The 11,768-nt window shown below is 47.6% G+C and overlaps 1 protein-coding gene across 4 annotated transcripts in view; it reads left to right on the top strand.

Moving 5' to 3' along the window:
* The first annotated feature begins 846 nt into the window (after positions 1-846).
* ADAMTS9 (ADAM metallopeptidase with thrombospondin type 1 motif 9) overlaps positions 847-11,768 on the top strand; it is a 175,441-nt gene continuing 164,519 nt past the window's right edge. For 2 of the 4 annotated variants that reach the window (XM_003309854.6, XM_528704.8), the window contains exons 1-3: positions 847-1,305; positions 1,879-2,279; positions 7,486-7,648. In XM_003309854.6, coding sequence (XP_003309902.2) covers positions 1,191-1,305; positions 1,879-2,279; positions 7,486-7,648 — 679 coding nt within the window. In that variant the 5' untranslated portion in view covers positions 847-1,190. The remainder of the gene's footprint in view (positions 1,306-1,878; positions 2,280-7,485; positions 7,649-11,768) is intronic. The other 2 variants (XM_016941459.3, XM_016941458.3) reach the window with 1 other exon arrangement.

Here is an 11,768-nt window from a genome sequence, read left to right as displayed (position 1 = left end):
TGGACCCTCCATGAATGGTGACAGAGGTTGGTGGAAAGCACAGCTTAAATATTTTGCGAAATTTTCAAGAGACCACGTATTAGAAACACACTCCGACCTGCAGGATTAAGAACCCCATTTCTAAAACTCTTGACTTGGGGCGATTAAATCGAGAGCGGAGCTCAGGTGCCAAATCTCCTCCCGAATGAAAAAGTGTAGGAAGGGAAGGCGCTCCGGCGCTGGGCCACTTTCACTTGTAAGAAACCAAAAGAAGGGGACTGGTGGCAAGAGATGGGGACGGAAGAGAAAGGAAAGGAAAAGGAGAAATGTGAGAAACAGACAGGGACACGGTGGGGCGGGGAGAAGACAGACATCACAGGGGAAAATGGGGAGAAGGGACAGAGTCCGAGAGGCACAGCAGCAGAGAGACAAGGGGGAGGAGGAAAAAGAGACTCGGAAGGGAGGAGAGAGAGGAGAGGAGAGGAAAAAGACGAGAGGGGAAGTGGCTGCACGCGCGCCAGGAAAGGGAGAGAACTTTCCCTGCTTTCCCTCCCCGGGGCAGGGAATCTCAGAAAACCCCACTTCAGCGAGGTGGCGGGGACCAGGAACAGCTGCCCCGGCGCTGGTGACGCCTCTGGCCTCCGCCTCTTGCAGCCGGCAGGGCCTCCGGCTGCGAGTCCCGCACGGGCCGGCCGAGGAGGGGACACGGTCTGGAAGGAGGCGGTCCCCGTTCGTCTCGCTTTCTCCTCCCCTCTCCTCCTCTTAGAGGCGTGCACCGGGGGCATTTGAGAGGCTGTGGACCCGCGGCCCCCCCGCCTCCGCCCCCCCAGCCCCCCATTCAAGAAGCCGCTCAGCTATCCCGGCCAGCACAGGGCGCCCGGCGCGCCTCGGAGCGCAAGTTCCTCGCCTTCTCCTGCCCGCTCGCTGGGCATTATGCGGCCAAGCAGCCGAGCCCCAGTCCTCCTCCTCCTCCTGCTCCTCCGGCTCCTCCTGCGGCCCGAGCGGCTCAGCTCTCGGCAGGCGGCGGCGTTGCTCAGCCGAGCGCAGACGGGACCCTCGCAGCGAGACCTCAGCGACTCCTAAAGTCAAAAGTTGGCGGCGGGCGCCGGGCTCCGCGCGCTCTTCACGGCCGCTGCCTCGCGTCGCCGCCGCAGCCAAGGAGGGCAGGAGGGAGGGGGGTGGGGGCAGCGGAGGGAGGGGTGGGAAGCACCATGCAGTTTGTATCCTGGGCCACACTGCTAACGCTCCTGGTGCGGGACCTGGCCGAGATGGGGAGCCCAGACGCCGCGGCGGCCGTGCGCAAGGACAGGCTGCACCCGAGGCAAGGTAACCAGGCTCCGGTCCCCGGGACCCCGCCGGCCCCGACGCCGCCTCCCGGTCCTCGCTCCCGGGCAGGGGCACCCCGCAGCGGAGGCTTCTCTCCTTTTCCTAGAAAGAATTATCTCCCGCTTTGCAGCCTCTCCCTTCTTCGGGTCATCCCCAACCAATTGCTAGGGAGGGACACTATGGAAACGAATTTAGGCAACCCCCCCTACCTTGCTGTTGCCAGATATATCCCCATCCCCACTCCCACGCCGCAAACTAAAGTAACTTAGTAATTGGGGGCACCAGATAGCGTCATGTTTTATTTTATTCAGGTTATTTATCAATATCTGAAATCATATATATTTTGACTTGCTAATTGTCTGGCTCGGAATAGTGTATCCTCAGCACCTAGCACAGATCCTGTTACTGGCACATAGTAGGTGCTCAGCAAATATTTGTCCACTGATTAAGGGTGAAGGGATTGACTCGAATGGGCTGGAAAATAAGGTCAGAACAAAGTCCCCACCTTCGTTTTAAATTAAAGCTTAAGGAAAAATGAATTATTGGTTCATATACCTCTGCTTCTGTCCGCAGTGAAATTATTAGAGACCCTGAGCGAATACGAAATCGTGTCTCCCATCCGAGTGAACGCTCTCGGAGAACCCTTTCCCACGAACGTCCACTTCAAAAGAACGCGACGGAGCATTAACTCGGCCACTGACCCCTGGCCTGCCTTCGCCTCCTCCTCTTCCTCCTCTACCTCCTCCCAGGCGCATTACCGCCTCTCTGCCTTCGGCCAGCAGTTTCTATTTAATCTCACCGCCAATGCCGGATTTATCGCTCCACTGTTCACTGTCACCCTCCTCGGGACGCCCGGGGTGAACCAGACCAAGTTTTATTCCGAAGAGGAAGCGGAACTCAAGCACTGTTTCTACAAAGGCTATGTCAATACCAACTCCGAGCACACGGCCGTCATCAGCCTCTGCTCAGGAATGGTAAGTGGGCGCGCGCCACCTCCTCTCCCCTTCCGCCTCCTCGCCCGCTTCTAGAAGACTTAATTGCCCTCTAAGCCTAGAGACCCTCACTGTGGCGAGGCTCCGCTCCTCTCCGGCGTTAAATATCAGCTAGAAACTCGTATGGTTTGGGTAGCTAGCTCTGTGCGTGCGCGTACACTGGCGTGGAGCGCACACACCCGCCCCCAGGGGCTTCTGGATGTTTCAGAGCTTTCTGGAGTTTGGACTCGGTTCAGCGGCGCGTTGCCCAACGCTGCGAGGCGGCCTGGAAGTCAGTTTCCAAACTCGGAGAAAGTTACTGGAGTTGCGGTTCCCTGCAGCAAACTTGGCCACCCGGGAGCGGAGCCGCTGAGCGCAGGGCGGACCAGACTCCTTATCGGTGCGCCTTGCATCGGGGATGTGGGGCTGAGGATCCCCTGCCCAAGGCACTGGGAGTTCCTTCAGTGTGTGTTGTGGAGGGCGGTGCGTAATCTAGAGTCCCCGCTTTCTCTCAGGGCCTTTATTCACGCGCCAGGAACCCTGAGGCTGAACTGGATTGACAGGGAGCAGGTCCCGTCCCAGGAACGGAAGGGTGGGCCGAGGGCTCTGGGGGCGGGGGAGAAGGCGGAGCCTACCCCGGACGCTTTGAATTGGAGTGGAACCGAGAGTGGGGGTGCAGCGCAGTCCAACTCTGCACCCTACTGGCGGGGTGGCCGGGAGAAACGGGATAGTGGGAGACAGCCTGGAGAGGCTGTCCGGACGTGATTTCGGTTCCTCTGGGGTTTCTACTGCTCACGGGTTCCAGGGAGTGGAGAGAGGGAGCCTGCGGCGCACGTTTCCCTAGGGACTGAGGCAGGGCGGGGAGGCCGCCTTCTTGCGCTGCCAAATACGCATTTAGCAGGGAATCCACGTTGGTTCCCCGACTCTCTGTCGACCCCCGCATGTGCCCTCCAGTGGATCTTACAAGGCATCTGCCCCCCACTTCTCCACGACATTTGAGGAGTCACTGCGGTACGGTTCTGGCCCGAGCAAGGGTGGTCCTTGACTTTCCCAAGCGACGTGCGTTTCTGCCACGCGCGTGTGACGCAGAAACTTTCCCGGGTCAGTCTCTCCCAGCGCACGGCGCTGTAGGCGCAATGGGGTCGTAGGCACTGTGCCCGGTGATGCCTTTACTCTTCCCGAAGCACCCACAGCCCCTCTCTCCCTTTTCTAAGCGGGGCCTTGGATACTCACCCCCGGACACTGGGCTGCTCCATCAGTGCGCTGTCGTTCGTGGGTCTTAAAGTTCCCAAGCACATCCTTCCTTCTCTGCCTTTCAATGGAAGGATCGGGTGGAGAGCGTGGCAAGCCTGAAGACTGGGAGGGGGTAGTTCTAGCCTCCTGGGATTCAAGGAAAGGGATAAACCCCTTTAGCCCCCAGCAAAGCGCCCGGAGCCGTGGCTCCCGAAATGCGCTGTCGAGATTGTTTGGGGGTGGGCGGAGACGGCAGCTTGGCGAAGTGGGAGGGGGTGCTGCAGTGAGTCATCGCTGCCCCAGGACCTAGGGCAAGAGCTCTGGAATCCTTCTGGTCTTTGAAAGGTTAAGGCTCGGGTAGGCAGAAGTCAGCCGTCTGAGCCCAGAGCCTGGAGTGCCCCTAGATTCCAAGATAGTAACCCCCAATTCCAGGACCGTAGGGATAGGACTGCGTGTGTACGTCAAGTTTGTAAACAGTCTTTACTCCTCCTCTCTCCCCGCCTCCACACCCGCTGAAGCCTAGTGGCCCCAGCAGTTGTATAAATATTTTACTGCGCAGGACCTTCATTTTCATTGGCAGTTTTAGGTGGTAGTGCGCACGTGGTTTCTTTGGGAACTGAGGACTAGGGCTTCAGAAACGACTACCTGGACTGTGATAACCTCATTTATATTGCGTTTAATTCGCAGTCTGCCTCTTTTGGGGAAAAGGGCCCTCATACATCTTAAAGATATGCGTTCTGGTTCTTCGTATCTTCAGCCATTAATCTAGCTCCAAAACCCCTGCCCCTTTGTCTTCCTTCTGGAAGTTATCTCCTCCCAAGACTTCCCCTTACCACTTCTGCAGCAGTGGCATCAAGATGTTGCTAGTTCTCCGCCTAGGCGTCTTCCAGGAAATCTTGAAGAGTCTACCAGAGTCTACCAGATTTTGGAGTGGGCTGTGCCATCCTGCCACCCCTAGTCAGTTGTCAGTTTTTCTGAATTTCATCTGAGATGGGTCGCCCACCTCTCCTGAACATCTCTACCCTAAATCTATCCCGCTTCACTTTTCTCCCCCTCTCTCCTTAGGACTGATGTCTAAGAAATATTACACTGGGCTTCTTCTCCAGTCTTTCTCCTCGATCGCTAACTCCATTTGGCATTTAAAACTATTTACAGTGCACTCACTCACATCCACATGTCCAGTCTCAGCTCCCAATCTTTCCTCCACAAATCCTGCATTTCAGGCCATAGGTTTTACACTGCTTTCTCTTCACCCCACCCTCAATCCTAGTCTTCATTGCCTTTGTGCCTTGGAATTTACTTGGTCTTCTCACTCATCTTCACATGCTCAAATCCTACCCTTCTTTGGAGGTGTATATAATTTATATCTCTTCTTTCCCAGAAGACCTTTTCATAGTTCCCCATGTTGATGTCATCTCTCCCCCTCCCCCTTCATAGACATTTCTGAGAGTCTCTCTTATGATGCTTAGTATGTTCTCCCTTGTATCAAGGTTCTTGGTACACATGTTCTATCCTTTTCTCCTTGGCAACAGGGTCAGCATCAACTCATTTTTCTCCTACATTGGAGCTTTGTATGTTGTATATACTTAGTATATATGTTTGAATAAATAGTCACCTTAACCAAGAAAAGATAACTCTTAGGCCCACCTTTGTGAATCAACAGTACAATTAATTTTGGCATCACATTGATATGATTTATTGAGCTCTTACTATTAATGTCTGCCTGGCACTACTATAAGTAGTTTACATATGTATTATCTCATCCAAATCCTCCAAGAACCCAATCCTCAGAACAACACATTTTACTGACAAAAAAAAAAATCTGAGACTTTGAGAGCTGGAGACTTGCTCAAGATCTCACAGCTCGTAAGTGGCAGCGTTGGGATTTCAACCGGGTCTTTCTGATCCATGTGCTTAACCATAGACCAGAGACTGATCCTGTTCTCCTGAAGAGAACCTCAGGGTTCTTTTATAAAAAGGCACGGGACTAAAGTCAGGTTAGACTCAGTGCTGTCCAGCTGCTTCTGTACCATTGAAGGGGAATTTGGGCCCAATCACTTCCTCCTTCTGTGTCTTGGTTTCCCCATTTACCAATCAAAGGTGGCAAATCGTCACCAGCTGAGCTCCCTGGCTCTTTCCCAGGACTCATGTCTCTGATAGGCTTCACATGTTGTGATATGCTCTCTGATTTGTGCTCAGAGAACACCAGAGTTGTGTATTGAACACAGGCAGAGAATAAATTTATTAAATCACTGCTTCTCTGGCAACTAGCTACTCTGTCTCTTAGTCTGACCACACCTGAGCTGCCCTTTTCTTAAACCAGGGGCTCATGAATCATGTGGAGAGCTTTTAAAACAAAAAACAAAAACATTCTAGATCCATCCCTAGAAATTCTGAATCTGTGAGTAGGGGGTAATGCCCTAAATCTAATTTAAAAACAAAAACAAAAAACCTTCCCAGGCAATTTTGAAGCTATCTGTTTTGGGGAACCAACGTCTTAGCCTAGTGCTGCTCATACTTTATCATGCGTAAGAATACCCTAGGAGCTCATTAACATTTCAATTCTTGGGCCCTACCCCTAGAGATTTTGATTCAATAGATCAGATTTGGGGTGGAGCACAATTATTTGAATTTCTAATAAGCTCCTGGATGATGCTGATGCGGATGCAGCTGCTGATGTTCAGAGAGTCATTTCTCCTGTGTCAATGGAAGGATGCAAGGCATCAGATTTTTTTTTCCAGCATGGGAAATGAGAAAGCGGAGGAGAAGAGTGGAGCTTGATTTCTCCTCTTAAACACCACTCAGCAACTTGGCATGGGGAATTTTTCAGTGTTCTTGTAATTTTTAGTTTGGGTGGTTCAATCTTGAGGTATCATTTATCATTTGTAAAAACTTGGGTATGTGGGGTGAAAAGGAGCAAAAATGACTTGCAAGGTGCTTAGAATGATTAGTAAGAGCAAATTTTATCCTAATGGTTAGAGGCTAACACTGGCAACACCAAAAACCGTTCACGAGTTCTAAGCCTTTGCAAGGTGTCAGGCATTTTGCTAAGCACTTAATTATCATTATCTTATTTAATCTGCACAGTAACTCTTTACATTAAGTATCTTTATCCCCAGCTGACGAACAAGGAAGCTTAAACTCAGAGTGGTTAAGGAACTTGCCCAAGGTGAATGGGTAGGTGCTGGTGCTGAAATTGGAACCTAGGGCAATCTGGCTTCAAAGCCTTGCAGGACATCACTCCCCTATTTTGCAAAGGAAAGGGTTGGTGAGAGGATCATGTGCCAGCGTTACAGGTGGTACCACCTTGAATGCATTGTGGCCAACATATGCTTCTTGAATTTGAATCAATGGGAAGACTTCAATAGGCCAGCTTTTCCTGCTGGAGTGCATACTTGTCCCTAAGTTTCCAGGCTCTCTTAAGTTTCCAAGACTCTTTCGACAGCCTGCAGGAATGATTGGAACTTGAGCTCTAAGGAAGTATTTCTTAGAGACAGATTTGGATAGCAGGTACAATCAACTGAAGTCAAATCAAGAATAAGTTACTGATATGACACTTTGGGAGGCTGAGCCAGGCAACATATTGAGCCTGGGCAACATATTGAGACCCCCATCTCTACAAAAAGTAAAAAATTTAGCTGGGCATGATGGCATGCACCTATAATCCCAGCTACTCAGGAGGCTGAGGTGGGGGGTTTGCTTGAGCCCAGGAGTTCAAGGCTGGGTGAGAGAGCAAGACCCTATCTCTAATAAGAATAGTAAATAATAAATAATTTTTAGAAAATATACTGATATGACAGAGAGTGGAAATAAACCACTTCTCCGCATATGTTGCAGCATTTTCAGTTGAAACAACCCTCCTGAAAAAGAGATTGGGTAAAATGACACCATCTCTACTTGAAAATGTTCTTTTGGTTTTTTTCCTCCCAATGACTGAGTTATTTTAAATCAACCTCCCATCTCTCTTCATTTGCAGCTGGGCACATTCCGGTCTCATGATGGGGATTATTTTATTGAACCACTACAGTCTATGGATGAACAAGAAGATGAAGAGGAACAAAACAAACCCCACATCATTTATAGGCGCAGCGCCCCCCAGAGAGAGCCCTCAACAGGAAGGCATGCATGTGACACCTCAGGTATTTGCTTCTTGCTTAAGCGTAGAGCCCAGCTCTTTGAGATGGGTAAATTGCTATACTACAGAGATGTAGCTCTCTTTCAGTCTACAAAGTGCAACCATATGCATTATTGTTTATTCAGTCCTCAAATGTGGTAGGGATACATACCCCACTGTACAGATGTGGAGACTAAGGAGAGGTTTAGTACCTTATCTAAGGTGCACAGCTAAGAAGTTATAAAGTCAGGATTTGAACTCAAAGCAGTGACTCCATGCCCTCTATGGGAAGAGCCACCTTTTCTGTTGAAGTTGCTGATTTTTAGGCTTAACCTTGAGTAATATTCAGGTCATGATAGTAGCACCCTCAGTCACCAAATGCATGTATTTTTTTTTTGGCATCTTCTGTTCATTTGGGTGTTTTTTGTTTGTTTCACCATGTAGGGTTACAGAAATGTCTTATAAATGGAAGTCACGAAAACATATATGTGTTTGTTGAATGTTTCCTAGAAACTTCAGGTTTGCTCATGTTCTGTGACTTAAGGAACTGTAGCAAGGTACCTGTACGTTATGCTGTGAGGTACCAATCAACCAGTCAAATCCTATGTGCCCACTGCTAGTCTCCTTCCATCCTGGCCAGATTCTTTGAGGTTTTGCGCTGACATGTTTGGCCATTGTCAAGGATATGTCATTCTGGGCACCCTGGAAAGCTTCTGTCTGTGTTTCTTCATCTGCAGTCTTGTAGCAACACTTCACTGCCTCAGAAGCCTGGTTACTTTCTGCCTGATGATAGGTTATCCTATGAAATAATTCCTCAATTTGGTCCTGCGTCTTAGGATGTTCGTGAAAATACTTAAAAAAAAATTCTTGGACTTCCCTGTCTCTGAAACTTTATCTTTCTTTCTATTCTTTATTTTTAAAATTGCTTCTCCAAATTAAATAGCATCTCAGGGTCTTTCTGGTATCTCCAAACAAGGCCTAAATTCAAGACCACCAGGGAGTTTCCTTAAATGCTCCCCAGAGGATCACTTACTTCATCTTATACCTGTACCAGGTTGTTCACTGGGATAGCATGTGGTGTCCTATTCTCTCCTGGAATTATTATTTCTAAAGTGAATCCTTTAATAAAAGATAACATTGACTATTTATAACCTACAAGTAGCCAAATTTAAGGGTGTAACATTGTAGGTCTTTTGGCTTTATCCCATCCAGTTCTGTGTTCTTACCACCATAACAAGATGGAATATAACTAAAGCATTCTGTCAGACTCTAAAGAGCCAAGGGATATGAGGAGTAGAGGGGCAAGTATACTTAGATACATCAAAAACAATAGTTTCAGCAGCAGGTATACAGTCAAGACTGCCAGCCACCAGCAAGTTTAATGGACAGGACATTTATCACAGTTTTGACCGTGCTAGTAAGACCATTAACCTAAACTTCTTGACTTCCCAAATCTGTATTAGCAAGTACACATTTTAGACATGTGTATAAATGTAAACATAACATGAAATGTATACATAACATACAGAAATGAAATCTGCAGTTCCCCTCCTTCCATCTTATTAGTATATATTCAGAAGACACTGAAATATATTTTCACTGATGAATTTATTGACCAATGACACTTCATGATATTCTTCTCCCCTAAAGCGGCTACAGGTCAACATTTTAAAAAATGACTATTTATTATTGTTTTATTCTGTACATGCATTATGCAAAGCACTGTACCTGCACCACCTTGCTTAATCCTTATCACAAACCTATGAGGTAGTTACCATTCCTAACTCTGTTGTATAATACCTGGAAAAGGAGCTGAGATTTACAGAGATGAAGTAGTTTGCCCAAGATCTCACAGCTAGTCCACAATGATGACCCATGTTTCTCTGTCTTATTCCGTGACCCATTTTCTCTGTGCAGGAGTCTGTGTGGAAAAGAGAGAGGGGGCAGAAAGAGAAAGTCTTAATTAGTACTGTGATTCAAAAAAATCTTCAAGGTTCATTTTAAAATATTAATTATGCAAGTTAATGGACATTTGATTTCCTGGGCTGGAGGAAATGTCATTGTCAAATCCTGTTAAAAACCAAAGAAGAGTGAATCTTAAAAATGTCAAGCTCGAAGACAATGAAGATACCTTAGTTAAAAAAAATAAAATGAAAGTCTATTTGGGTTCCATTCGTTATTAAGGTTGGGGCCTTTAATTACCACCTTCCAAATCACAATGCCAGTACTTTTAGTTTTCCTCCTAGTGTTTGCTTGCTCCTGACCAATATGGCGTGCCGTTCCTTCATCCCATGTAATGAACCAGGAGCCCAGCAGTTTTGATCAGCTCTTCCAAAGGTTGCTGCTGGGCTGTGCCACTCTGGTCTCTCTCTTCCAGCTACTTCTGCGCCCCTTCTTTGAATTCAGATGCAGCTTCTCAGAACAGTTTAGAATATGGCAAGATTCACCAGCAGGTATCAGAGGAATGGACCAACAGGTCAATGACACCTCTGGAACCAGGTAGCCTTTGCACAGGGAGTGAAAGTAGGTTGAGGTGGGAGTAGTCCCTCTTGCCAGAGAGAAACGGGGCTGCCTAGCAATAGCAATCCATTCAGATTCAGTGATTCATCTTCCCTCCCAACCCCCAATCAAGAGCAGTGGTTGGTAATCAAAAGTAACCTTTAGAAGTACTCTGGGAGCCTCATACCAATGCAGATTCTTTAAAACAAAACAAAACAAAACAAACCCCTCTCCCAGGCAAATGTGATGAAGCAAGAATCAGTGGTTTTAATAGTGCTCCAAGTGATTCAGATGTTTAGCTAAATTTGAGAGTCACTGCTAAAGTTGGGTTTAAGGCAGTAGTCATTATCTGTCACTTGCTGTTGGCATTGCTGTGGACTTGACTTTCTACATCAGTGCTTTCCATGTCTCCTCTTCTCATAGGATGATAGGATACTGGAACTGGAGGAGTCCTTAGCAGTCTTGTCTAGGCCAACAATCTAATTCTGTGCAGATAAGGAAACTGAAGTTGCAGGATGTTAAGATGCTTCCTCCCAGGAGTGATATCCTATATATTCAACACCAACCCATCCGAACCTTCCCTAGCCTTGGGAGAGAGGTCTCCTGCTGAGCTCAGTGTAACCCTTTAGTTACCAGATCATGGGAGTAGGAGCAGGGCAAGGCACAATGACTGTGACACTTTCACACGCAGATGGAATATGTCTTGGTCATTTCTGAATCTTGAGGTATGCCTAATTTTCAAAAAAGGATTCTGAGATAACTTATGTTAAAAAGGGAAGCATAGAAGGAGTCTACTGCAGTGAAAACTTTATGGGTTTAGAAAGGAGTCTACAGTTCCGTTTCTTCATTCATGCGTGCATTTGTTCAGTTAGCCATCAAGTCTTTATTGAGCAACTTCTCTGTGCCAGGAGGAGAAAACCAGGAACTGTCCATATTCCTGGTTAGTTGTATGACTTCAAGCACACTTTAGAATATAAAGTAAGGATAACATGTACCTTTCAAGATTGAAGTTAGGGCTAAATGAGTATGAAATAATGAAAGCTCCCAGGACAGTGTTTATTTAGCATGTGGTGGACAATCACAGAATGATAGGTGTTTTTTAAGGTTCATGAAAATAGAAAACAAAACACCACAATGAGGAAAGGAAAACTCCAAATACTAAAATTCAAAGGTAATAGCCCAGTGCTTCTGGGTAACCATGAAGGGTTTAGGGGACTTGCCCAAGGTCACCCTGCCAGCTAGTAGCAAGGCTGAGGGTGCTTTCTGTCCCCTTGTTTCCTCTGTACCCAATGCAACATTTAAATATTTTCTTTCTTGCAAGTTTCTCTTGGCCCAGTGGCTGCCCTTCCTGATTGTCTCTGTTTTGTCATCACTGGTTATGTCTATGTGTATACATTTGGGCCATTTGAGTGTCTCTGCATTTATTTGTCTTTTCATCCTATTTGTGAGTTCTTTAGGGTTCACGATGGGAAGTGGGGTGTCTTCTCTCCCTATGGCATGCCATTGTGACTGCAGTGTCCTTTACATACTGGGTCCTCAGTAAAATTCACTGTGCTCACTGCCTGCTAGCCCCACACACCAGGGGCACAAGCAAAAGGCCTATGGGAGCCCTTTGGAGAGTGGCTTGCTTTTATAAGCCACTTCCT

This window comes from Pan troglodytes, chromosome 2 (genome assembly GCF_028858775.2).
Source record: "Pan troglodytes isolate AG18354 chromosome 2, NHGRI_mPanTro3-v2.0_pri, whole genome shotgun sequence".
Classification (NCBI taxonomy): domain Eukaryota; kingdom Metazoa; phylum Chordata; class Mammalia; order Primates; family Hominidae; genus Pan; species Pan troglodytes.
This window is presented reverse-complemented; position numbering and strand designations above follow the sequence as displayed.